The sequence below is a fragment of the Pestalotiopsis fici genome (assembly GCF_000516985.1).
Source record: "Pestalotiopsis fici W106-1 unplaced genomic scaffold PFICI_Scf_9, whole genome shotgun sequence".
NCBI classification, from domain to species: domain Eukaryota; kingdom Fungi; phylum Ascomycota; class Sordariomycetes; order Amphisphaeriales; family Sporocadaceae; genus Pestalotiopsis; species Pestalotiopsis fici.
The window spans coordinates 545624-572242 of NW_006917099.1; the positions used below are offsets into that span (position 1 = coordinate 545624).

At 48.3% G+C, this 26619-nt stretch overlaps 12 protein-coding genes across 12 annotated transcripts; 6 read left to right on the forward strand and 6 right to left on the reverse strand.

The window, feature by feature from the left end:
• Positions 1-611: 611 nt before the first annotated feature.
• Positions 612-2606, reverse strand: PFICI_11587 (uncharacterized protein; the record flags this gene model as incomplete). The annotated part of the gene is made up of 6 exons (XM_007840168.1): positions 612-788; positions 838-955; positions 1016-1584; positions 1669-2047; positions 2096-2296; positions 2362-2606. The coding sequence occupies 6 exons, from the start codon at positions 2604-2606 to the stop codon at positions 612-614; spliced, it is 1689 nt and encodes a 562-aa protein (XP_007838359.1).
• A 1417-nt stretch (positions 2607-4023) lies between these two features.
• On the reverse strand, positions 4024-4677 carry PFICI_11588 (uncharacterized protein; the record flags this gene model as incomplete). Its single annotated transcript, XM_007840169.1, has 1 exon — positions 4024-4677. One exon carries the CDS (start codon positions 4675-4677, stop codon positions 4024-4026), a length of 654 nt encoding a protein of 217 aa, XP_007838360.1.
• Positions 4678-5966: 1289 nt separating this feature from the next.
• PFICI_11589 (uncharacterized protein) lies at positions 5967-6416 on the forward strand (the record flags this gene model as incomplete). The annotated part of the gene is made up of 1 exon (XM_007840170.1): positions 5967-6416. One exon carries the CDS (start codon positions 5967-5969, stop codon positions 6414-6416), a length of 450 nt encoding a protein of 149 aa, XP_007838361.1.
• Positions 6417-6472: 56 nt separating this feature from the next.
• On the forward strand, positions 6473-7477 carry PFICI_11590 (uncharacterized protein; the record flags this gene model as incomplete). Its single annotated transcript, XM_007840171.1, has 1 exon — positions 6473-7477. One exon carries the CDS (start codon positions 6473-6475, stop codon positions 7475-7477), a length of 1005 nt encoding a protein of 334 aa, XP_007838362.1.
• Positions 7478-7824: 347 nt separating this feature from the next.
• On the forward strand, positions 7825-9601 carry PFICI_11591 (uncharacterized protein; the record flags this gene model as incomplete). The annotated part of the gene is made up of 3 exons (XM_007840172.1): positions 7825-7855; positions 7907-9330; positions 9488-9601. 3 exons carry the CDS (start codon positions 7825-7827, stop codon positions 9599-9601), a joined length of 1569 nt encoding a protein of 522 aa, XP_007838363.1.
• Positions 9602-10050: 449 nt separating this feature from the next.
• PFICI_11592 (uncharacterized protein) lies at positions 10051-11989 on the reverse strand (the record flags this gene model as incomplete). The annotated part of the gene is made up of 2 exons (XM_007840173.1): positions 10051-11838; positions 11930-11989. The coding sequence occupies 2 exons, from the start codon at positions 11987-11989 to the stop codon at positions 10051-10053; spliced, it is 1848 nt and encodes a 615-aa protein (XP_007838364.1).
• Positions 11990-12759: 770 nt separating this feature from the next.
• PFICI_11593 (uncharacterized protein) lies at positions 12760-13693 on the forward strand (the record flags this gene model as incomplete). Its single annotated transcript, XM_007840174.1, has 3 exons — positions 12760-12977; positions 13049-13401; positions 13470-13693. The coding sequence occupies 3 exons, from the start codon at positions 12760-12762 to the stop codon at positions 13691-13693; spliced, it is 795 nt and encodes a 264-aa protein (XP_007838365.1).
• Positions 13694-14129: 436 nt separating this feature from the next.
• PFICI_11594 (uncharacterized protein) lies at positions 14130-16510 on the reverse strand (the record flags this gene model as incomplete). Its single annotated transcript, XM_007840175.1, has 4 exons — positions 14130-14355; positions 14415-15064; positions 15117-16207; positions 16291-16510. 4 exons carry the CDS (start codon positions 16508-16510, stop codon positions 14130-14132), a joined length of 2187 nt encoding a protein of 728 aa, XP_007838366.1.
• A 571-nt stretch (positions 16511-17081) lies between these two features.
• Positions 17082-18288, reverse strand: PFICI_11595 (uncharacterized protein; the record flags this gene model as incomplete). Its single annotated transcript, XM_007840176.1, has 3 exons — positions 17082-17571; positions 17631-17960; positions 18023-18288. 3 exons carry the CDS (start codon positions 18286-18288, stop codon positions 17082-17084), a joined length of 1086 nt encoding a protein of 361 aa, XP_007838367.1.
• Positions 18289-20344: 2056 nt separating this feature from the next.
• PFICI_11596 (uncharacterized protein) lies at positions 20345-21006 on the forward strand (the record flags this gene model as incomplete). The annotated part of the gene is made up of 2 exons (XM_007840177.1): positions 20345-20613; positions 20730-21006. The coding sequence occupies 2 exons, from the start codon at positions 20345-20347 to the stop codon at positions 21004-21006; spliced, it is 546 nt and encodes a 181-aa protein (XP_007838368.1).
• A 548-nt stretch (positions 21007-21554) lies between these two features.
• PFICI_11597 (uncharacterized protein) lies at positions 21555-22585 on the forward strand (the record flags this gene model as incomplete). Its single annotated transcript, XM_007840178.1, has 4 exons — positions 21555-21658; positions 21733-21970; positions 22040-22183; positions 22253-22585. The coding sequence occupies 4 exons, from the start codon at positions 21555-21557 to the stop codon at positions 22583-22585; spliced, it is 819 nt and encodes a 272-aa protein (XP_007838369.1).
• Positions 22586-22723: 138 nt separating this feature from the next.
• On the reverse strand, positions 22724-25686 carry PFICI_11598 (uncharacterized protein; the record flags this gene model as incomplete). Its single annotated transcript, XM_007840179.1, has 3 exons — positions 22724-24858; positions 24914-25227; positions 25283-25686. The coding sequence occupies 3 exons, from the start codon at positions 25684-25686 to the stop codon at positions 22724-22726; spliced, it is 2853 nt and encodes a 950-aa protein (XP_007838370.1).
• Between the last annotated feature and the right edge of the window lie 933 nt (positions 25687-26619).

Consider the following 26619-nt stretch of genomic DNA (forward strand, 5'->3'; position numbering starts at 1 on the left):
TTTTCGCAAACAGAGAAAACTTGCGATACGAGCTGGTAGTGGATTATACACTCGAGTTCTGACACTGCTAGTGCGCGGCAGTTGTTGAGGTTGCGTGTGGATGCCCATGCTGGAGAAGCAGGGACCCTTATTAACGGTAACGATGCGCCCACATACCGGAAATTGCAAAAAGCTTCGCATCCCTAACCCAGAAAGAAGTTGCGTGAATCAAGTCAAATATCTGGATTTGTTCGGATAAGTCATTATGTTCTGTGTATACCTGCAGAGTCATGATTGCGACTTTCTGTCTGTTTCGCAGGTTGCTCATGATAGGGCATTGTTTATAATTTCAGAAGACACAACAAATCCACGGGGTTCATCTCGACTTGAATTTGCTTGATCAGATGAGACATTTTGGTGTTGTCACCCATGGCTAAGAGAAATGACATGAGCTCCGTAATCGGCTAGCTACATTACCTGAGTCTATCGTCCGATGCAAGCATTAATAACGCGCACGTGAAATGATAGTTTACAAAAGTGTAGCAGGCCACTTGGAAATAATTCTCATAATGAAAAGGTTGCTATTTCGCTAGATCAGGGGCGATCCGGGGACTTTGGACAGACGCAGGTTATTATTGCGCGTTGGCAAGACACAACCGTTTGTCATCTTGTTCGACCCAGTAATCACTCCCGACTGCTTTGGGAGCATAAAACAAGTGGTTTGGATCGTATTTGTTCTTGATCGATAACAAGCGGTCGTAATTTGCGCCATAGAAATCGTTCTTCCAATTGACGTCTGCTGCACTGGCCTGGCGATAAATGTTAGACACTTCGAGTGATCCTGGTGTACAGACATACCTCGTTCAAGTAAGCGCCACTCTCTGGAGCAATGGCTTTGAACTTTGACATGATCTCGTTCTCTATAGTCTCCAGGCGCGCGTAACCGTCCGCAAGTGTCTCATTCGACGGTTCTGGCCTATACGCAAGCACGTTAGCTTGTACATCTGACGGGGTGCCCGCCATGAGGAGCACATACATGACAATCAAGGTGTAATATAAAGCCTGCCTCCACGCCTCTAGAACAGCATTATCAACATCACCGGCTACGGCCTTGGACACATTGAAGCCAAGCGTGCCTATGGTGGCCCCTGCAGCTGCTGTAGAGAGCACGGCGTCAATGAAGGCGTCGTCCATCTCTCCATCCGAGGCAACATCGCGGGGTATCAACCAGCTCCCGCCTTGAACATGCACAAAACTTGTCGAGCTGCCGTTGCCATAAGAGTCTGCGTAGGAGTCGTGTGAGGTCGTTGTTGGAGCATATGCTACACCATTTTGGTCGAGATATGCGAGAAATGACGACAAGAGCTGGCCGATTTCATCAGCAGTTGTGTTGGGGGCCAGCAAAGATACAGAAAAGTAGCCGGACGACAGGCTGTTGAGTGCATAGATGCCACGGTCCACAAGACTTGGCACGACACTGTGGAAGGAAGATATGGCTCCGCGGAGTGTGTCATTTGATGTCGACGCCATGGGAAAGCTCAGACCGTAGGTAACGACCGGGAATGTCTGGTGAGCTCGGACTGTGATGCGGTTTACGACTCCATACTTTGATAATTTGTGTCAGCAGTTTTGTTCCACGTGAGAATACTGCGCCCACGAGACAACCCATATCAAGCAAAGGTTGCTTACCGTACCGCCTCCCCCACCACTCAGTGCCCAAAACAGGTCGGAATTCTCCTCTCGATTTGCAATCAAGATATTCCCCGAGCCGTCGACGACTTGAAATTCCAAAGCATTATCCGCAGCCAGGCCAAACTTGGATGCGAGAGAACTATGTCCACCTCCTTGGGTGTATCCACCCGCCAGTCCGACACTGGGACAACTTCCAGTCACTGCCACGAGATCATGGGTTCCTGCAAACTCAATTGCCTCGAATCCCTGAACGCCTGCTCCAGCTCGGATAGCTGGTCCGGTATAGTGCTCGCCTTTCCAATCGAGGACCTCGAGGTCCTTCATATTATGTGTCCAGACAGACACGGCACCAGCTCCGGTTGATTTTCCAAAATAACTGTCAGAGGTCAGTGCCGTCTATATTTTGAATAATCAGAGAGCTTACTCATGTCCCGTATTCTTGATAATCAAGCGTATGTTCTTTTCCACGGCAAACTTGACAGTCTTGGCAATCTGTTCGACCTCGGACACGTTGACAGCATACTGTACATACGTTCCAATGACGCACTGGGCATCACGGCCCGTAAAGGGGTCGCAGCTCTGGTTCGCTGCCAGCGTACTCATGATACTATGAGGTGACTGATAGCTAAATATGAGAGTTGCATCAGTACCCTTGGATCACAATGACAGCTATTCAATAACTGTGCTTACTGCAACGTCGGATACGGCCAGTCAGCTTGTACTGCTGCACAGGCACTCTCATTATACTGCTCGCCATGGCAGACACTTGCGACTGGAACAGTCCGAATGAGTGCTCCACCCACAGATGCGTTAAAAGACGCCCAGTCGTCCTCAGAAGGCCAGCATGCGTCGCCTGGGAAGCACCGGCATTGTGTCTCGCACACGACCGAGCTGAGAAGGCTCAACAAGAATGTAATGAAGATTTGTTGTCTCATTCTGAACAGAGCAACCAAAATACAACATCGGATGGGTTTTAGGTACGAGCCTCGTCAATTGTCTGTTCACTTGGGGCGATATATATACGGTATTGGGCAGAAAGGCGTGGCTGAAAAACAAGCAAGCACCTGCTCGCATGTGACCTACCATCCTGCCCAATTAACATACTTGTGTTGCATCGCATGTCTTTGCCACGCCTGGGATCTAGTCACTCCTATTGGCCTTGGCGAGCATCTCATGGGTAGTACGCGTCAATGTTGAAGAATTGTGGCTTGATGCAAAGTGCCTCGCCAAAGGTGATTGATGTGCAGTCGCTTAATGTCGGCTAACTCTACAGCGGAAGCATACATACTAGAACCTGGTTGCGTCAGGAATATGTGTTGTGCAAACCCATGGCTGTTCTAGACTGGCATTAGTATTGCATCGATATTCATGCATATCAAGAAATTTCAAACAATTCGATTTATAATTTATATGCCAGATCTCGCTAGTCGCCACGGTATATTGAAATGTCCTGGCACTTCCCGAACAATTGGTCAATTTTTACAATCCTGTAGGTGGACATCAAATCACGTATACTTTTGTCTACTGCATTTTCCGATTACAAATATTACAAATAAAGCCAAATTGAAAGAATGTTGGCCATGAAAACCAAGCCAAGCAAGTGGTGTTGCCCACAAGGACTCATGGACTGGTACGCATAGTGCTTGGCCCAGCGCTATACCCCCACTATATCCTGCCCAGGCCCTTATCGCCACTCCACAATATTGCAATGATACAATAATAATAATAAGCCGCATTCTTTCAACAACCAATCAACAGGTCTTGTGGTCTAGTGGTATGATTCGCGCTTAGGGAAAACCCTGAACATTGTTTGCGCGAGGCCCCGTGTTCGATCCACGGCAAGACCCTTTCTTTTGCAATTTTTTGCTTTCTGGTCGGAAACTATAAATTGATTATTGTTGACGATTAGGACTTCTGTTGTCTCGCTATGTGGCAGCGTTGTTATTTTGTAAACTTCTTACGTTGTGTGAATGTTACTTCATAGGATGCGACAGGATGAAAAGATGCTAGCACTCAAATAGGTCCATATACTACTAGTCAAATGCCTCTCCATCGACAACACTCTCCCCCATCTCACAAGACCCCCACCTAACCCTCTTCCCTATTTCGACAGTCAAGTTCTCAAGCGCAAATGTAACCAGATCAAGAACCAATAACATTTATGTAGTGGGATTGTGGCTTTGCCATGCCATGACAATGTCAATAACAGCTGACAAGATGGTTTATGGGAAGATAGTCTTCCACTTATAACAGCAATGACTCCACCTTTGAGCTTTTCCATATTCCGTCAAGTCACATGAAATCCTATTTATTTTTTACATTACATACTAGCCCATGATATTGGGGCAACACTTATGACGTTGGCTCCGGACGAAACGACTCATCCTCCTCAAAAATGTTCAACTCATTCCAGTCGTCAATGAATGATTCAAGATTGCGCGGAACTCGCCGTGGCCCAAATGGTGGTTGACCGTGAAAGTTGCAGCGCCCTTCTGGACGGCCATCAGCTATCGGCCCCTCGAAATAGCCAGAAATCTCACTGGTGCCAAACGCAATCTTGCCCTTGGTGATGAGCGAGTTGTTGATGATTGTGTCGGGCATGTGGCTGGACGTTCCCCTCCAAGTAAAGTCGAAATAGATTGGATCAGGCCCGGCCTCGTCTTCTTCGTCACTGTCGACATCACGAGAAAACTCGGGCGGCTCGCGGTCGGGACCGTGGTCAACCATGAGCACTCCCTTGTAGGATCCAAAATCGAAAACTCCCCAAATGCGATCGTAATCCCACACCAGCATCATCTGGAACCCATGGCCACGGTCGGCCAAGTGTTCCAGCTTGACCTTGTAAGTACCTTGAATGCTGCGGAGATAGATCCGATCTCGATCCGAGAGGCTGGGATTATTGACAAAGGAGTTTGCCTTGAGGGTGTCCCATGCAGGGCGGTACTTGTCCATTGCCGGATCCGTTTGGGTGTAGTAATTCCCATTCTGGGGCCGAGGATTGGCCATGGTAATTGAACCTTGCTGCCAGGTAAGACGAGGTGATGGGTGAGCGTGGTGCAATTTGGGATGACGAGTAACAACAAATCAGGTTCGCGTGACAGGTGCGAAAGTGAGAAAATTGCTGTTTGATGAAGAAGAGATCAATGATCTCGGACAGAAGCTGTCTGGTAGAGGTATGAATTGCATGTGGTTGTCCTAGGGAAGTGGAGAGAAGGGAGGAGCTTCTGTTTCTAGTGCAGTTAGTGGAAGAAGGTGCCAAGGTGGGGGGCAATAGCACTATAGTAACTACCGGTACTGGAGCAACCGCCCCCATAGTCGACGCCCAGGGTTTCCGCTGTTCAAACGTAGGGCTAGGCCATTACAAATAAGAGATATATGCTATACCTATTCACCTTTCACATCTTCGAGCTCGATCCAGCATATACTGAATTATATCAACAATAAGTTTGCCAGGTAATGATTTGAGTTGTGAGTGGTATACTTGGCCAAAAAGATAGCTATGGTTAAGCTAGCTCTTTTTGTATTCGCTTCCACGCAGAACTGGACGGGCCGAGGCAGAGCTTTTATTTACTTTTTTTTTTCTTTAAAACAAGAAGAAAAAACCTGAGAGTGAACCGCTACTGATGCATAATAATTATTTTTTTAGTGACACTTCATTTTTGAATCCTCAAAAATTAGTTGTCATAGTATGGAATGCGTCCAGGCAGAGATGTGGCGGGCGATATTATCACATACTTGTCAACATCATATAGCACAACTGCTTGCGCATTCGTCTAGAGGAAATTATGATAACAATCCTACTCGGTAATCGCGGTTTACTTGAATAAAGGTTCCGAGACTTGAGGCACGTTCTACCGCCATTATATAATTGAGTGTGACCTACCACCCGATGGGGCGAAGCTCACACATTGCTTGCATATCACCAGGGTATAGTGCATCAAGACCAATGAGACTTTGCAGGTGACGCCACCGGGCTTTGTACTTAGCTGACGTGTAATTCCATCACGGCGAGATGCAGTTGACAGATATAGCCAATTATATTGACAGCAATTCGGCAACCAAATGGCAAGCAGTGAACCTCGGAAAAACATGGATGCCGTTCTGCAGCCTCATCCACGTGCGAGATGCCTGAAACGAGAAGCTTCAGAGGCTCCCAGCCCAAAGCAACTTGGTCATATGCCATTGCGCGTAAGTTGTATCCTGGAACCTATTTGTTATCCATGTGCGACGACTCGAAAATCCCTTACGTTGGTATCTATACTTTTCGCTTCTTTGCGACGTACTGATGAATCAGGATGGCGGCCGAAGGCCTTGGCTTGGCTGCCTCAGTTGCCGGCCTTGTGTCGTTAGGCTTGCAAATCACCGGTGGCATCGTCCAGTATCTCGACGCCTTGGACCGACGCGAAGACGACCTAGCTCATGCTAGACAGCAAAATCAGACTCTGACAACTACTCTATCCGCCCTGGAAACAGTGTCGGCCGGCCTCCAGAATCAACATCTAGTGTTTACCGATACGCTAGTCCAGGATATACAAAGGTGCAAACAGGCACTCAGTGATGCAGAGCGTCTACGCATTGAGCTCACTGATGGCAATAATGCAACTTGGACAACACGATTGAGAAACACAAATAAGAAGTTGACCTACAAGTTCCAAGAGTCCAAGCTTCAGCAACTTTCTCAGCGATTGCAGCAAACCAACGAAGTCCTACAGCTCACTCTGAATGGGTTGCAAGTGTATGTCTAGTATTATACGTACTCCAGGAATGATATCTTTACTTACGTGTGAATAGGGAAATTTCGATGCTCAATACAACCAAGCTGGTTGCAATCGAGTCATCTTCTCAAAACATTTCGTCTAAACTGCATCAAATCAATTCGAGAGTCGAGGCTATTCAAGAACCCTCTATGAGAATCAGCACCCATCTACCAGTGCTGCAGGACAGCGTGGACTCCGTCGCCCATCGGGTCGAGTACCAGTCCGGCCTCATTCTGGACAGGATCCAGAAAGGTAGCCAGAATGTCCAAGAGGGTATCCATCAATCTATGGAAATACAGTTCAAACAGCAGCAAGAAGAGTTCGAAAAGAGATTTGGGCAACTTTTCAAAATGCTCCAGCGGCCGGATCCAAACGTGTCTGTCGCGCCATCGACACTTCAGGAGTTATGTGACAGTGTTCAAACGCCTAAACAGAGGCGTGACCGAGATTTGCCAGAGGATACAATCCATTCAAATTCACGCGCTGTGACAAGAATGTCACAGGATATCCTACAGCGCACATCAGTCACCGGTCGGGAATGCATTTGTCATCGATCTTGGCGGGCAGCCACGGGAAAGAGTACACAGATGGGCCATGTCTACTTCTCCAGTGCATTTGCAACCCAGCGTCATTGGCCGAGTTGCCCACAGTCACAATGGGCACCAACTCAGAGCCGAAAAACATGGGGTGTGAAATACACTGGTCTTACCCGTATACTAAAGGCCGCTGTTGATATCTCATTCTCATACACATTCGGAGCTGGCGGTTTCAGTATTTGTCCCAACTTTACCTACTATCCGACAGTTAACGACGAAACGGACTGCGCCTTCCAAGTATTAGAAGTACTTTATTCGGCAAGTTGGCGGACGAATCGAGAAAAAATGGAGCTGTTGATGGCCTCCTGTATCAAGAAATTGGTAAAGATCTTTGATGGGAAGAAGGCGCTTCCATGGTCTGTCAACGACAGAAACGAAAGTCTGGTACACTGTATGACCGAAATAGTACGATTTAAACCCATCTTGGGAACACGTCAAATACTCACAGTTTGATCTAGGCACTGGAGCTGAGTGAAGACGCAAGATTACAGAGCTCGTGTCTAGAACTTTTGCAGATCTTGATTTCGTATGGCATTCCAGCATTCAGCTATGACTACAGGGGTAAACCTAGCAAGAGAAAGAAGTGATACAATATAGAATACTAATAACGAGTTGCAGGTGTATCTCCAGTAGTTCGTTTCGGATGAATAAATCCAAACTTCGCCAGCGACATGATTCAGTTCTTGGTGCAGGCGAATCGGGAGGATAAGTCGGCAATTTTGCATTCTTCGATTAAAAGTCCTAAGATGAGCTATGGATTTTACAAAGAGTCGGTCAATGAGCTACAGTACAAAACAAAAATGTACGAAATGACTCCCAGGTTTGCAGAATGTAGGCGCCACAGCAGTTTGGAAGTCAACCGTTCCCGCTAATGAACCGCAGCATGCGAATGTGGCCCTTTGAGTCTGGCCGTAATTCGCCATGACGTTCTCGAAGTATCTCGTATCTTGGGCCGATCCCCTGATTCACTTACTGAACGAGACATTTACGGTCAAAGCCCAATTCACCTCGCAGCAGCAAAACCTCGAGTTCTATCCCTGTTGGTCGAAGCCGCCAATATTGAACTTCTAAGACTACGCGATTACTCTGGATTCGATGTACTTGACATGGCCATGGCATACAGTTCGTGGCAGTGCGTTAATGGCTTCTCTCCTGATCGATGTCGGCAATGTTCATGCACCGAATGCGTCACAATTCTGTTCAAGGCTGGCTGCAGTGTACGCACGCATGAACCTATTGATGAAGACCATTCCCGTTCCCAATTAAACGAAGTTTTGGGCGGTGCATCTGAGCTCGCGCGACGGCGTTATATTTTCCAAATGAAAGTGATGCGGGCTGCTCAATCCCGAGCTTTGGCATCTCACAACGGAGTCCGGGAGCGGCACACGGACTGTAGATATAGTACCATCTGGACAGAGCCATACGTCGCAGCATCGATAGGAATGCCAGATACATGTGATGGAAAAAGTGGTGAGGAAGACTGGAGCTGGGTCTATTGCAAAGGAGGAGATCCACATCTCGGTGACCTTTTTTACAGGCATGGCTTCCAGCCTCATCCGTCGCTTTTCACTCTTCTCCCCTCGATAAAGTGGATGAACCTCTCTGTTACTTACATGTGCTGGTTGGCTGAGCACGGTGTGGACCTGTTCTTACGATCTACCCAACACACTGTTACTGACAGTTCCTCAACTGTCGGACTATTTGGTGCACACTTTGCCTTCTACCATGCATATTGGAACATCGATGTAACAACAGATACCGAGGACTTGGCAATCCTTTTGAAGCATTATGAGGCTGTGGAGATTCGGGGTCTGACAGACGGTTGTCACTGTGCCTGTACGATCGGAGGATGCAGTCCCTTTATATGGACGTCGAAAAAGCAGTTGGACCCAGACTGTGGCCTTGGCTCCGCTGCCGAACATCTGGCATCCAAATACCAGATATACAATACTGTGCTGACAAAGCTTACATATGCGGCAGCAATCAGATTTGCCACATTTGAAGCTTTGGGTCTCAAGCATACATGCTGCGAACCGGGTGATATACTGTATGTAGGGGAGCTGCATGACGCCAACGATGTAGGTGTCATGAACGAAGAACAAGCCAAGCATTTGGAATTGCATGAGGAACTGGTGGCAGAGTTCGAAGAGAAAGCCCGTGAATTCCTGGAACGACGGACTGATAATGGCACGGACTTTCCCAATTTCTGGTCCTCGTACTGGATTGATCGGATTCAAGAAGTTCTAGAAAGTCTTGACGGCGATGAGCTGACAGATGAGGAAAGACGAGGCGCGGAGGAGATTGGGGTACGTTGGTGTGAGCCACCTAAGCCAGAGGTGGAAGAAACAAACCCGTATGAGGTTAACTCGCTGGAGAGGTATTTTCACTGGTTGGATACAATTTGTCCGGAGTACAACGAACCATGGCCTGATGGGTTGAACCGGGTGACTGAAATGTCATAAGGTCAGTCGAGCCGACGGTATCCCAGGCCACTGCGATTCTTGGCTGCCTCCTGTGCTCATGGGCTTGGAAAGTTGTCATCGCTCGGTCATTTTCCAGCCGCCGCTGCATCTCTGACGGTCTCACTCGATCAATCCCACTAACATTTGGATGTTGTTGTTGCCCTGGGGATATGTTACATCACCTCACGCTGAGCGGTAGCACAGACAAGTCATTCTCCATATTGCCACGCAACACACTGTTTCTCGATCACGAAGCTGCCTTGAATACCGTGCGTAATATTCAAGAACTGGACGCGAATGGTAGAAGTGTTTGTCTACATGGCACGTGGTGTATCTATCCGGGATACTGTTCCCGTCTTCTCCAAGTCATTGAATGGCCTGAGACAGCAAGGACTCGATAAACAATACAATAATGGTTTTGCGGTGGTATCGAGATAGCAAATCGGTCCTCTCAATGGTGCATAGAGGGGGGATGGATGTATGTGCTTTATACAGAAGACCTTTTGTTCTGTTCTTAGATGGTAGAAACTGGGTGTATTATTTTAATGAATTGCTATTTATACGTTATGCCGCGAAAGCGTAACTCCCCAGCATGGCATAGACTTGCCAATATGATACATCAGAACGACTTTGCAAAATGTTTGCGATTGAATTGGCCGCTTCCATTCCACCGCAGCCTGCCATAAACTGCAAAACGCCAATGATCCACGTGCGCATTTTGCCTCGGGTCGACAGCTTAGCAGCCAGATATAATGGACTCAACAAAGTGTAGCACTGCAGCGACTGCAGAGGGGTAAACGGGATGCAATTCTCGGTCCTTGCCTGGACCCAGACAAATTGTGGGACGGCGGCGCAAATGTCACTACACAGGCCGTCTATTAGGCGCAAGGTCCTTGTACGGCCATTACCCACATCATCATGAGCATGGCAATGCTTCATTGTCATTTCGACTAAGAGCAGACGCATGCTCCGAGCAACGTTGCGCACTTGAGTCACAAAGTGATCTCGGTACTTGTCATAATGGTTGCCATACACCATCGGGAGCTCTTCCTCTGTATATATGCGTTCAAACTGCCATGAAGATGGGAGTTCGCAGTCCATCGCCGCGAGGCGGTTATCTAATTCATCAGCTCGTTGGAATAAGTCGGCTGGTGTGCATTTTTCTTGAGATAGGTCTGCCGCAAGGTTCACAACACCGATAACCAGGGCCGTGATGGCAAACTTGGGATCTACTCGACTATCCACCAGGTTCCGGTTGATAGTTCCACGATCGTCAATGTGAAGTGGAGTATCAGCAAGATGCAGCAAAAGGCCCATTCGAAATTCTTCCAGTTCACGTGGGACATGTACTCCAGCCACTCCGCAGCTGATGACCAAAGTCATGGCAAGCCGAGCGGCCAGCCGTCGCGCCGTTGGCGATGAGTATCTTCTTTCAAGACCACGGAAGCGGACCAGATCCAAGGCGCCACGCAGGTGACTCAACCATGGCCCTTGTATAACGATACTACTTTTGTTTTTATCGCATTGAGGGCCAGATGGAGTCCCGACCGGGCGCCTGCCTACACAGGCAAGCTTTTCGCATAAATCAAGAAGAAGCACCGCCTGGAGGATGGCATCCGAACGGGCGTCTTCTCCATGTGTTTGGTCACCAAAACTGCCAACTTGGCTAGAATGAGTTGTGTCGAGTACACTCGACAGACGTTTGATTGCTACAATGTAGCTTCTGCTCGTGAGACTTACTAGCTCGCTGGAGCTTGGACTCGGATGGACTGTGGCTTGCCCAGGGAATTCATGTTGTTTGGCCAGGAATGCCAGAGCTGCAGCGTCTACAGCAGATGATAGAACGCTCGTGGCGGACGAGCCAGCATACAACTGCGGCAAGGCGCCATGACTGCGCGAAAAGCCGAACACATAATGCGAGAAGAAGGCATCGCGAGCGCGAACCTCCCAAGAGAGAGATAGCAGAGTGGGTATCTTGTCATATTGTTCAAGAGGCAACACTCGTCCCATGTGGTTGGAAATGGTCGCAGCCGAGATCTCCAAGCCTTTACTGGACTCTTCCGGAATCTGGGTGGCTTGGAGGTTTGGATTTGGCGTTGGAATGGAAGAAGTGTTTGACGCCGTACTAGAACTTGATGAGGAAGATGGCCAAGATAATGATGATGAGTCCGACGGGTACCCGTAGTCCCACGCTGAGGACGGAGCAGAAGTTCGGGAGCTGGCCCGAGCCAAGACTTTTCGCTGGGCAGAGGCTGTCTCGTCCCGGATGATCAATTGGTTGAGATCAGGCCAGCCGAAGCAAGCGATGTTGGCTCGACGACATTGACCGCATCTTTCACGATGTAAATCACACTGTGGGCGAGTTAATTCTGAAGCTACCTGCATAATGTACCACGCCACGATAAGAACCGCTTTAGATTACAGTAGCAGGTAGTAGACTTACCCGGAGCTTTCTTTTCTTACACGGTTGACAGTCACGTGAAGGTCGGCCACGATTGACCATCTTGAACGTCCTTCCCGGGAATACAGAGCGACTGGTCTCTGATGTGGGAAAAGCTCAGAATAGTATGATTGGTCTTCGCTTCGCGCCAGGCGATCAATTCATGGGGCCCGAAGACGACGCCGAGGGTGCCGGGTAGTTCAAAGGGGTAAGCGATCCGTTCAACGTCATGAAGGCGTGAGGTTTCATGTAGCAGAACGAGCATGTGTATCAAAGGGTAAAGTGTTTGCCCCCGTCCGCCTATCGTTGCGTTCTATGTAGTGCGGGATGGGAGCAGAGAACTTTCACGTTCCAAGTAGCGCAATACTGAGGCTTACGCAAGCTGAAGCCGCTGGACCCGCCGCTGAATCGTTCCACTACTAGGTCCCTACGGGGCATTCGCAAGGTTATTTAGAGGGCCGGTAGGACAAGATTGCACCTGCATATCTGCGGATGGCTAGCCATTTCAAGACAAGACGGAGCGGGGTATATACTAGTATTACAAAGTGCCTGTAGTCTTATACAGCGATTCCGGAAGGCTAGCCTCTTTGAGACGAGAAACACTGACGGGGGATATGTGAGCTTTGAGCTTGTACCTGTCTTTGGATTATGGTTGCTCTATCGATTTCAACATTGATGACGAGAAGAAGAGTGCGTCATGATGGCTACAACTACTTATAATGTTCAAAACACCTCAATATCGTACCAACTACCTAACGTTGCTCTTTTGATTTAACCGCCCCTATACTTCTAACAATTGACTCTGACGATTCGATATACTCGGTATCCTCAAAATGCCTTTCACTTACAAGACCGTCCTCATTGTTGGCGCGACCTCTGGCATTGGTGCTGGCTTGGCTGACAAGTTCATTTCAGAGGGATCCAAGGTCATCGCTGTTGGTCGCCGGCAGGATAGACTGGACGCTTTTGTAGCAAAGCATGGCTCTACCAAGGCGGCCGCTGTCAAGTTTGATGTTACCGACAGCAATGGCATCGACTCCTTCGTCAAGAAGTAAGTTATTTACGTGTAGAGCCAACACATGATTCTTTCTCGCTACGAGCCACAGCTAACAACACACGCAGGGTTATCACAGAGCATCCTGATTTGGACTGCGTCTTTCTAAACTCTGGTATCCAAAGCTCGACACGTTTGTCGCGAGCGGCCGAGTTCGATCTCGCCAAATTCCATGATGAGATCAATGTGAACTTTACCAGCATCGTTAACCTGATCATGAAATTCCTGCCTCCCTTGCAGGCAAAAGAGACGCCCACGTCCTTGATCATCACGGGAACTCATCTGGCCATTGTGCCGGCCGTCACCATGGCAGGATACTCGGCTTCCAAGGCAGCCTTGACTTCCTTCATCGACTGTGTTCGTGAGCAAAATCGGCACAAGTCTACCAAGATTATCGAACTTTACCCCCCTGTGGTTCAGAGTAAGTCTTGTCTCGCCGCCTGATTCCATGGCACGGCTAAACACGGGAAAGCTGACTGGTTGCTATAGCCGAACTGCATGACTGGATGGGCGAGGAAAAGGGCCGGGCTCTGGGAATGCCTCTGAATGAGTTCAGCGACATTGCCTACAATGAGCTGCTCAAGGCAGACGATTTAATTGTGATCGGCTCCATCGCTACAGAGTCACGAGACAACTACATGGACTTGGTAAACAAGCGCCGGACGATATTCAACAAGCTTTCGGGAGCAATGCTGTCGCGCTTCGAGCTGTAGATAGAAGTCTCGCAGAGAAATTCCGATTCAGGTGATTCTGGTGAAACATGCGACAAAGCGCCTGCGAGGAAAATTCTGAAAGTGGTTACACAATTAAATTCACAGGTATTTGAAACGTGTTCTAGAAGAAAGAGAGAGAAAACATGCTTCCATGGGCCCATAACACTCTGAAAATTAACGAGCATCCCCAATTGGTCGGAAAACATCCATCTTCAAAGTTTATTCATGCATAGATGAATGACCATGTCCCAAACGTAAATTTTGCAAATGACCGACCCCTCTGTGTCGGAGATGCTCTAGTTGATAACATAATCCGCCCTTGAGCGACACATGATCGGCATCGAGTATAACTTGCTACAGTCGACCTGGTACCAAATACAATCAGGAGCTAAATATTTTGGCAGTTTTGTTACATGCCAAAAAATTGAAGACTTCTCTACGATTCGGATTGTGAAAGACTTCCGTCACGCATTGTGCCCTTCAGCCACGCAAGGTAAGGACGAGTACTTGGAGCGTGGCCAAGGTACTCCGTCATGGTCTTCATTTCTGGCTGGCGCCCACCCACTCGGAGAACCTTGTCGCGATATTTCCGGCCGGCTTCTTGACTGCTAGGGTTCTCTTTGAAACCAGTGTCAAAAATATCTAGCGCAAAGACCCTTCCCCTAACGCACAGTTAGCACAAAATGGTACTTGGTTGCGCCAAGGCAGCCCGGAATCTTACAAAATGTAGCTATAGTACCCAGCGTCGTAGCGATTGATTATGTTGCGGAACACAGTCTGACCGTGCCCCCATTCCCAGCCCTCTCCCAATGCCTCTCCGCCAGGAACCTTGTAGATGTCGGCGCGCGTCTTGTTGAATAGCTCTGTGAAATTATACGTCTCCAGCTCTGCATGCGAGGCAGGGGTGTGGACGAGCATATCGTATGTGGCAAAGAAGAGTTCCTTGAGCTGGTCCTGCACAGCCCTGCTCTGGTTAGTATGAGCCAGGCTGCGCACAACCTCGTCACTGAGTTGCAGCGGTACTTTGGGTGGGTTGGTTCTCTCTTGCTCGTTCAATGTCTTTATCCATACCTCCCTCATGCCCGAGTCAATGTGCGAGTAGTGGAAAGAGACGTCCTTGATATAACTCTCCAGCCAGAAGAATTGCTCCAGCATCAAACTCGGTGCTTCAATGAAATCCTGGTCAACGTGATGCAGAGCTGCATATTTTGTTTGCGTAAATAGAGAATGTAGAAGATGTCCAAGCTCATGAAAGAGCTTTCGCACTTCGTTGAGACTCAGCAGAGTTGGGCTTGTCGCTGTCGGGCGGATGTAGTTCATCACCAATGCAGAGGATGCATAGAATCGGCGTCCATCTAGCTTTTCGTGTCCCTGTAATGCCGATTGAGTACTCAAGCCATGTACAGGATCAAGGGAAGCTCACCTGCTGTAGAGAATAGTGACCAGAATGAGTATATTTACCGTCCCGTGGGAAAAGGTCTAGATAGGCGTAGCCAAGGGATTCCTTGGACCCATCAATGTTCCAGACAGAATACATCTGGACGTCCTCGTACCATACCAGTGGGCCGTGGGTTTCCTCTCGCCCTTGAACGTCTATACGCTGGAATCTTGCTCCAAACAGGTGCTCGAATAACTCCAAAAGCTTTGCTAGAGTGGTTTGAAGCTCAAAGTACTCCGAGATTGACACATCTTGCTTGCCTTCCTTGTCGCTGCGTCTTGCCGAGTAGTACGGAAGGTCCCAAAGGTAGAGATTGTCTGCAGTGACGCCGCGTGACTTGGCTTCGGCACGTTTGATACCCAGAAGCTCCTTGGCATCCTGCACAGCTAGAGCAGCTACAGATGAGCGAATTTCCGAAAGCAACTCTTCCACTACTTGCGGATTCTGCATCATCTTGTCTGCAGTTTTGAATGTGGCATGATTGGGATAACCCAGCAATCGTGCTGTCTCGTCACGAAGAAGAATGATTTCCCTGAACAAAGGAACATTCACCTTCATCCTATTTTGGATGGCGTAGTATATTCTTTTCCGTGTAGACTCATTCTTGGCATTCGTGATGGCAGGGCCGCTAAATGGGACCTTGGTTGATAGCCAGAGATTTTGTGAATGTTCGTCTTTGCCATACTTCAACCGGTCGATGAGGGATTGGGGTATGCCATCCAAATCACCTTGTCCGAGCCAGATGCCTGAGGCATCTTCGCTAAGATTCTTGTTGCATTCGCGCACCAGATCCCCAAGACGCTTAATCTTGACCTTGAACTCGTGCCGTTGTCCTGCATCGGCAATGGTGCAACCATTCTGCTGAAAACGCCGATGCAGTTTTTGTAGATAGTATGTAGACTCGGCATCCAAACTTGAGCTGGGATTCTCTTTTTCCTTCTGCATTACCTCATGTACCCGCGCAAACATGTCTTGGCGCGAGTACAGCTCAATCTCGCTGTCAGCAAAGAGCCTTGTGACTGCGCTGGACGCATCTCGCAGGTCCTTGGATGGAAATGTAGATGCATAAAATTGCACTACATTGCAATGAAGCAGGGTTAATAGAAAGCCGCGAAGCCGGGGAATGCAAAAGTGCAAGGTACTATCAAGTATCACTTACGGACACGTTGCTCCTGTGACTTGCTATTCTCATTCTGCGAGATGGGAATAATTGTGTTTTCAAAGGTAGCATCTTTGACTTGTATACTGGATACCACACAGTCCCACAAGGCAACAGTACCAGAGATTAGTCTCTCCGCATCTTTTTGGAGGGAGGAACATGTGGCGTTGAAGAATGGAGGCGACTGTCCTGAGAAGCTGTGATCTTGAAGTGAAGTCATTGTTAAGATAAAGGCGTTTGAAAAGAGGGCAAGTGCTTACATATAACCGTATAACTGCCAGTTAAACGAATGCGCTGGTCCTGAAGGGAGTGAATCAAAGGTAAACAGGCAAGGTTTGGCAGGTATATTTGGCCAGCCGCCCGGTCCTGGGCTTGCATTGGTAAAGTATAGTTATCTCGTAGCCCGCATAGGCGATGACTATAGCGCATTCTAGGCGGGGAACAATTGCCGTAAAGAATACAGCATCCCGGGCTGGTCCCACTATGCAGCCATGACATGCGAGTAGCAGAAGATAAGGTAAGTAGTATCACAACTACTCGGATCGAGCATAACGCATAAGGAAACGCGCAAAAGGGCAGTCTAGGCGCATGCATCCTCGGGCTTGTTTCCGAGCTGGTTGAGTCGATGGTGAACCGCTGCGGTACTGCGGCGTAGTCACTTGCTTGTTTCCTTCTTTTATTACCTCGCAGACCACATGAACAATTGCCTGGAATGGCTTTGAATTCACGCGAGAGAAAAGTCAGGAACACAAGAATGATTTTCCTATTTGTGTCAACTACATATGTACTGTTTAGCTGCTCGGACCAGATGCGCCTGGCTCAGACATGTTGTACGTGCCACTTAGTTCCTCAGTGATGTTTACCGAGTGCCACGCCACAAAATCCCCCTCATCCCGCGGAATGTATGAAGGAAACCCTTGCAATATCTGCTGAAGAACGCCCCATGATACTTGCGCATTTGCGTCATATGTTATGGAAGAGTCGAACGATGAAGTGTTGATGCTATGATAGAGCATCGGGTGTTCGTCAAAGTCGATCGTGTCGCTCATGTACGCATCGAGTTGGGACAAGGGCGTCATGACAAAAGCCACGCCCACGGCTGCAGTAAAGGTATAGGTATTGCCCAAATTGGCGTAGTGTCCCATTGTAGCCATTTCCGCAAACGCACCCTCCCACCAGAGAGCGTCGGTGTTGTTGGCATCCACCATGTATGGGAACGGGCCAAGATGCCAATTCTCCATTTGAGCGTGCATGGTGAAAGTCATGCTGGGATACTGGTGCCTGGTTTTGGTTATTCAGTATGTGAGTATCAATGCAATTGGGCTGAATATCAGACTTACTCTCCACACTCCAGTAGTCCGACACGACCATATGGAGTGGTGACGGCGGTGATTTCGCCAATGGTGCCGTCGGTAAACACTGCTCGTTCATCACCTGACGGCCTCAACTTGTGGCGATGGATGAGGATATCTCCTACTGGAGACACGAGAGCTTGAGCCATGAAGAGCAACGAATCTGTCCTCTCGGCAAAATTGATTTCAGCATAGACCCCAGCTGCCGCCACGCCATCAATGAGGCGGTTCCATTGCTCATCGCCCACGACGAAGCTGTTTTCAATGTAGCTAGGGAGAAACTCCATAGACCAAGATCCATCCATTCCTTTGGGAAACCTGCGCCGAGTCAGAAATTATATCCATGGCCTGTGGCGCATGGTGTCATTGCGAAGACTTACCCCGGGAACCACAGCTCAGGAAACATGACCACATTTGCTCCATTTGCCGATGCTTCGTTCAGCAAGTCTATGGCCTTGTCCACAGTCTCGAATATGTTGAAAACAATTCCGGTCCAATTATAGTTCAAAATAGGCAATGGCCAATTCGGTGGTGGGCAACGCACCATCGCAACAGTCAAGTTGTCATGATTCGTAGACTGACGCGCCGCGTTGCAAGCAGGTAAGACACCAGCCAACAATGGGCCCAGCAGCGCTGACTTCCGCATAGTGTCGTTTCGAAGGAAATTCAAGAGCTTTGAGAGGGATCGTTGAAAGAGATGCCATGTAGCACGATTGGTTAAGGATATCGGCCATGGTCTTTAAATATACGTCTCTGCTGGAGTGGAGAGCATAAAGCGTACCAAGTAGCTATTCATAACCAAGATTATGTCCTTATCTGAGAGACAAATAATAGTATCGTTCTCCATGGTCGCAGTGGGACTATAATTGATGTCGGGCGCTTATCATGGCGGTATAGCAAGTTCCGCCGCTAGACTAATCTCCACGGTCGATGAGGTGCAGTCACCTTGCTGCGAAATTCGAGTTGCGTTACTATCTGCCGAGAAAAAGAATTAGTTCAGAAAGACTTTGATTACATATGAATATCATACGGGTAGATTCTACTCGTCGTGGCCTGCCAGGAGAGATACGGATCGCTAACGTCTTTGACTAGGTACTTGGCCAAAGATATGCCCCTACCTATCTCTAGACGTATGGACGACGGGTGCAAGCAGTGCTCTGTGCCAATTACTCGACATTGTAGCCACGAACTTCTTCTTGACTATTGCCCGGTTCCGCTCAATTCACGAGTTTACGGTCGATTTTCTAGGACAGAGCATCCGCAAATGATGAGGAAAGCATATGGTGCAGGTGGACATGGACAAACATAAAGAAGGAAGGAATAACATGTATTGGCTTCATTTTGGTTTCGTGGTACAATCAGCAACGCCGCAACTACATGTAAGGGGTGGGCTCAGTGAGCCGAACAGGATAGGAACTCCTGTCAGGATATGGGATTCAGTGAGACTTCATAGCTATCACCGATATTGCCTGACAATCTTGAAACTAGTTTTGGCTCTTGCATACATGTCATATTTTGAAAGGTGGCTCACGAGGTGAAATTCCGCAGCTTCCCCCATGATTACCGCCTCGAACGGGCATGTCAAGGATATTCGTCAAACAGGAGATCCAGTATGAACCAGCACATGGCTCAAATCATTGACCTAGTGATGGCAGAGGATTCTCACCAAACTCCCTGGTAAATGTATACCCTTGGCCCCGCGCTCTCTATCATGGCGGCATTTCTACATCCGCCGCTAAGATCGCCCCACGCATTCCTCTTTTCCTCCTGCGCAAAACAAATGTCACTTCAATCAAGTTGAATGAGTCTATCATGTAATCATCTAATTATCACATGGATAACTAAAGAATTATCCTGTCGGCTCATTGTTCTGAGCCTCTGGCTCCAAGCATGGCTCGTAGGTACATACAGGGCCAGTCACTGCTCGGGTCTATGCCACGATTTGTCAAGATTCTCAACGTCACGAAACACCTTGGGCCTTGCGCAAATACTCGGTGTGATGATAAAATTCTTACTTTTCCGTTATATGAGCTACATGGCAGCCATGAACCACGAGTATCCCTCACGATGGTTCGCGGAAACTCCGCGGATAAGCACACCGGATGTCAGATGACGCAGCCTTATGAACTGCCGTGTGAACGTCCTTGTCAACCACGTGGATAGATCCCACGGACATATTTCTCTCAATAAGATGACTGTATGCATTTCTTTTATGCAATTTTTCAACGGAATAGTAACTGACGTAATATAAACGGCCCCCAATGAGTGAGGCATGGAGGCAGTGCACGACTCAGAGCCTCCATTTGCGTCGCAGCTACCCCGTAAGGCTGAAGCTTCACGTGTGTGAAACCCCAGTAACGTGATGGTGCTTTATAGATCGTGGACACACCGAATTTGCTCAGCCTTTGACGTACTAATTCGGGGGTGATGTTTTTCAATGGCCGTTGTGGTGTGTCCTCGAAGAGCCATATCGGGTATTGTATCCTTGCGAAGATGCAAATTGCGAGATCAAAGAGACTAAGAGGCCATCTGCAAGTTGAAAGTGCAAGATACATAGCTGAGTGGACTAATAATAGACAGAAGGCATCATGAACTTTGACATATAAGAAGCAGGGAGATATGGCCCAACATTCCAATCTTTCATCATTCGATTCACCTTCATCTTTGCAAATTAAGCACACAACTAGCTTCATACCACGAGAATGTCTGCGCTTCGCAAGCTTCTCTTTCCAGTACTCCTTCTCATGGGCATAGATACAGCACTGTCCACTACTCTGAACGTGACAGCCATTAATGCTCATGATGGGAAATCTCATTTTGAATGCTGGTCGCTCTCGGCGCCCTTTTTCTCTTCCTCCCAAGCTGGTATCGTCGGTACCCAGGCGACACAACTCGGCGATGTCACCAATATGACATACGGCGTCATTTCGCCAGGCTATGATGCCCAGTTCCATACTGCTCCTTATCCTCAGTGAGTCCGATTTCCACTCACTTCCTGGACACTTGACACGCAGACCAGTCGAAACTAGTTGGGACCCTGGAAATATAAAACATTAGCAAAAAAGATATACTAACTTGTGTTTAAAGATGGGTGGTAGTACTCAATGGACTTTTTACAATTACACTCCCCGATAATAGCTCCGACAGTTTAACATTAACAACGGGCGAGTCAGGCCTGCTTTTCGCAATGGACACTCCGGACATCAGCAAGAGAGGCCACGGTAATTACATTTACGGACCGGCTGAGTCGATATTTTTGCAAATCCCGACGCCGAATGGCTCGATCCCAGAGCATGAGCTGATATATTCCGATAAGCCCTGTGGTGCGCAAGAGTTTTCTGGGCTTCGAGAGCAGGCGACGTGATTGCTGCGAGGGTCTTTTTGTCCCGTATGTCGGCGGCATTTGTGGTATACATTGATAATGATATGCTTTCTATCCTAAATATGATCTGATTTTTGCCTTTAATGGCCGTTGGTCGGGATCAAATTCTTCGTTCACAGCAATAGTGACTAGACCGGCTTGGCATATATTCGACGTGTTATGGCTGGGCATGGATCTTTCCACCTCTGGTCTTGGCTGTCAGCCCTTGCGATCGGAGTGGAAGCGTGATCATGTGCTTTCACCGACTTGGCACGACAGCTAGTTGCACACACAATGCAGGGTCATGATATGTTTGTCAAAGCGTGTGCGCAAATTCAACCCCGCTCTAGGTGGTGATGGAGGGTAAGCCGTTAGTGACGTGGTGCGTGGCTGTTATGCTCTAGAACTATATAAAATTCAAAGCAACAAGAAGTCTCCGACTTCTTTCACTGTTCTTGATTTTATACGATAGGATAGTATAACAGAGTTATACGTATTTAGTTTACAACAATTCTGCCTCATTTCGAGCTAGTTTCTTCAAAAACAAGAAAATGGCAGAAGCTCCCGCAGAGAAGCAACCCAAGCAGGGTCTGAACATTTACGGAATTCCGGCCGTCAATCCGTACAAACTCACCATTGCAGCAGCAGAACTCGGGTAAGTCGGTAGATTCTAGACCACCCATTCGTACCAAACCACAAAAGCTCATGTATGGCCTACGCTCATCACAGTGTACCCTACAACTACATCGCCCTAGATGGTGCGACGGGTGAATTCAAATCCGAGTGGTTTACCGCCATCAATCCCAATGGACGTCTTCCCGCCATTGTTCATGTCAAGGAGGACGGTCAAGTCGTCACTGTGTTTGAGAGCGGCGCCTGCCTTCAGTACATGGTGAGCGAATTCGACAAGGAGAACAAGCTTTCGTATCCGGTCGGGACGCAGGAATACTGGACACAGCTGTCTTGGGTGAGTCTGCTTTTCCCCCAAAATCAACCAGCTGTAGGATGAACGTATCTAATCTGCTCTTACCAATAGCTCTCGTGGCAGATCTCTGGGTACGGCCCGTCCATGGGCCAATCGAGCTTCTTTGCTCGATATTCTCCTCAGCCCGAGCCTTTTGGGCTGTGGCGCTATCTCGCCGAGTCCAGAAGACTCAACCACGTCCTTAATAAACAACTGGTAAGTCGCAACAAGTGACCAACGGAGAGACTATGTAGCCAAACGCGGTATCCTAAGCCCAAGTTTTAGTCCAAGAACACATACGTGGCTGGAAGTCGCCTCACTATAGCCGACATCGCCGTCTACCTCTACGCGACCTCGTGCGCTTGGTGTGGGGTAGACATTGATGAATTCCCACACGTCAAAGCCTGGCATGACAAGCTCGCGCAACGACCAGCTTTCCAGGAAGGGATGAGGGTCCCTGTGCCTTACCCATTCACCCAGGAGTCTGTTTTCAGGCCTGAAACGCAAGAACAGATCAAGATGCAGCGAAAATTTGGTTCCAAGTTCATTCACTCTGCGTCAGAACAGTGGGCGGGCGAGGTCCTAGCTTTGCCATCCGATCACGCAAACCATAGCTAAAGATTTTCTTATTCGTGCTGGTGCGAGTCGGTATATGCATGGGCCTACCTATTCCCCAAAAAGTAAATTTAGCTATTTACTAGTTAATACACCGATCGTGCTTTGTCTCTCGTAATGAGGAAGGATAATCTCAATCACTCATTCAATCATGACTTTTCCCAACTGCTGAATCCAGTAGTCGTCGATGCCTCCCAATTGCTCGGGCCCAGAAAGAACGTCTTTGGCATAACATTCCTCATCGAAGCCATTCCACTTTAAAAAAGCATTTCTATCGGCCTGGCCCTCTTGAATCAACAATTTAACAATCTTAGTCCATCTGAATGTTCCATCAGTGCTGACATCGAATGGCTCAATCCATCCTCTTCGCTTAGCGTCGCGGAGTTGGGACAGCGTCAAAAGCCAAGGTGTGGTCCCTTGTTTCTTCTTGATGGGAGAGTCAAACTCCATGTTTGCAGTACCAATGAGCCTTCCAAGCACCGGATGGCTTAAATGACGGCTCTCGAGTAACGACTTGATGAACGCGGGTGAGGACAGAGGCATGATCGTCTTCTGACGTGAAGTCAGGAATTCCAAAGCATACGAAAGAAGGGGCGTCTCTTCCTTGATGTGAAGTGTCGAACTGTCAGTTTCGGCCGAATCGACGTGGCCCTCGTCTTCGGCAAGGTGATCGAGGGTGGCTAGAACATATTGTTCCAAGCCAAATTTGGTACACAAGGCCAGATATGGATGTTGAATGATCAACTTGTTACCTTTTCTTTGCTCATAAGTGCCAAAGCAACCTCTTGCCCAATGGTCGTACTCGTCCCCAGGTCGCCGTAGCCAATACCACGAGATTCCATGCTCGACTTGGTTCACGAGGGCAATCTGTGTATTCTGCCGGCGTGGTGTGTATGTCATGTACCTTGCATGGGACAAGGATAAGGCAATATCGGGATACCAGTCATCCAGTCGGCGATGATGCTCAATGGGCTCAATAGAGTGCCTCAGACGCTGGCAGTATGACTGAATGAGTCGTTCATGTGGGTCAAAGTCAGCAGCGCAATGACCCAGTATCTTACTCCAGACTCCTTGCTTGGCGATAAGATAATCTCGAACGGTGCGGTGCAAATACGTGACTCTGCTTTCAGCGAGATCGCGACCCTGGGCCCTAGTGTGATCGCTTCTTTGAGATAGTATTGGCACGAACCGGTCATCGCGTGTTTGATCTAGATAAGTCTCGAGGAGTCCTGTGGAGCTTACGTTGATTCTTTCAACTGTTGCATTGCAGCGAGCATGAATTTCATCGTTGGTGGCTTCCTCGAAATCCTCATCATCTCCCACAATCGCTGCATCCAGAGCGAAAGCCAGCTCCCAAATCGTGAGAGAGTTTGCAGATTCATCTTTGATGAAATTGGCCACCACCTCTCTTGCATGCACTAACTGGAACATGTGCGACGTTTCTGTTATCTGGGCTGGTGTCTGGTCCTGAAAGAGAAGTTTGTCAAATAGATTGTCAAGATCAGAGGGTAAAGTTTGCAGAAACGGCCGGATGCGTGAGAGATCCGGGTCGTGGCCATGGATCTCGAGAATCTTTCTGACAACAAGACGGACCCAGAGAAAGACACCCTCGGCTCGATGGACCACATCATGAACCAAAGAGTTGCCGCCAATTGCCTTTTGGCAGACTATTTGTTTCATCTTGGGATCCTGGCTAAGATTATCCTCAACATATGTTGCCATGTCGTTAAAGGTGAGCTCTTGCAATTTCAGATTTGGTACAGCGTATGCGAATGCCTCTTCGAAGACGGGCCAAGGTCGTGAGGATAGGCATAGCTTGACACCCTTCCTTTCTCCATCCTCGGCAATTGCTTTGAAAAACCGAATAATCTCCTGGTGATCACCGTCGAACTCATCTAGTCCGTCAACAAAGAGGCATATCTTTGTCGAATCCAAAGCGTGAGCTAGAAACCGGTGGAAGCCATCCATGAGCTCAATCGCATTCCACTCTACCGAGAAGCGAATCCGCTCTCGAGTGCTCATGGTAGACAGTTTTTGCCATAATTCGGGGAAGACTTTTGGCATTAGATGTGCACTGGAAGAGAGTAATTGGTGAAGCAGATAACGCAATAGGCCAGTCTGAGATCTTTGTTCCTCGGAGCCACTCGTCCAAAAGTAAAAACTTGCTTTGGTAAGCTTGTCCTCTCCTGCCCATGAGCGGAGCAACTGAGCGGTTGTTTTATGCTCAGAAATGTACCGCATGATGGTTGACTTGCCGCTACCCGGCTTTCCAGTGACTGGTTGGGAGTTAGTATAAATGTCCCACAAGATACGCCGCAGAGAGTTACCTACTCCAGTATGTGTTACCAAGTTCACTAGATTGTAACCATCTACTGAATTGATCGCCAAATCCACCCTCGCTCACGTCGCCGAAGGAGTACTTGAATATCCAGTCGAATGTGTTGCGATGGGCCTCGGCCACTTCTTCCTCACGATTTTTCATTGACTTGAAGCTGAGAGTTTCGAGAATGAAGTCGCTGAGAATGGATGCAGGCGTTGATAATGCTTGTGATATTTCTGTGTTCATCGCTGGATCTTTGATTTGCAGTGCGACTTCATGGATGGGTCGGAGACTAGACAACTTTTGCACAAACTGTGCTGTTTTGCTTGAAGAGAGCGTCAGTATGTGTCTGATAGAGAGAAGAGATGAGTAAGACCTACTCATCACTTGGATGCAGGCATCGCCATTGGGTGTTCAGCTGAAGAAGCCGAGTCCCTAACGCCTCAACATCCTGAGCTGTCCAATTAAGGGCATACGAGACTGGAATGATGTAGTCATTCAGATCTTGTTGCTCAGTTTTCTTTCTTCCCAGGCGAAGCAAGATATCGTGGGACATCTTCCAACAAGCCTTGATGAGCATCTTCTCCATGCCATCTGGGTTGTCTGGCTCGACGGCGGTGAGTTCGCTGTGCTCCGCAAGACGACTTGCCAAGATGTCAAAGGCACAGAAGAAGCTCTCATGAGAGGTGTTTTCCTCGTCATGTTTTGCTTCACTGTCCAGGGACAGGACATGCTCGTACAGGCGGATTGCCTCGGCAAAGAAGTCTGCAATTGCCTCTGCCATATTATTGAGCGATCACAGTGATGCGAGAAGAGGCGACAAAGGTCAATTCAGTAGTGTCAGTGGTCACTGTGGGTGTAGCTATGTACAATCTATTTAATCCTCGGATTATGTGCGATGCGGACTGGACTCAATCACCGGGCAGCTGCAATTTCTGTGCGCCCGCGGCACATGACTTGGCACACAAAATTCCGGACGTACCCGTAGTGTTTCCTCCTGGCATCAAGAGAAGGCGCAATGCTGACGAGAATACCTAGTAGTAGGGAACAAAACAGAGGTGGGGGGTTATGGCAGCTCTATAAATAATCAAGAACTACCCACGATCGCTATCGGCTGCCTGTCTCGGGGAGTAATCGCTAGCGTCCTCTCACTATTCCCAAAATCGCAGGAAAGAACTTTAGCTCTGATTGGCGCTTTGCCTTGGCCTAAATCGTGCCCTCCTGGTAGGATGTACAGGTAATATAATAGCCAGTCTCCTCCAGGGCTGTCTGTTTTTCGAATTTTGTTTCCTCTCCGTCTAATGTTATTTCCTCAAAGATGCCGTGTCACCGACCATTTCAAGGCGACTCTCTGTTGAGACAAGGCCTTTTTGTTGCGATACTTGCTTGGTACTGACCCGCTCAACTGACAGTGGTTGGAAATTCATGCATCTTGCCGAGTATGACACTGCAGAAACCCGCCCCGAGCAGCAGTGTTTCTCTGCAAGCTCAACTTGATACCGAGGATTGAGTTGCTGGAAAAGCAAGAAGCAATAAGAAAACGAGTGTTGAAGAATACTCGCCCAGAATAAAGGTCTGGGCTAATTTATGCAAGCCGTTGTTATCGCCAATCTTCAAACTGTATACTCTCTCCTCTTTGGTCCCCAATCAACATTACCTTAATATAGTGCCACTTCCATTGTCGTCGCTGTATCCACTGGCAGCGTCATCTACATAG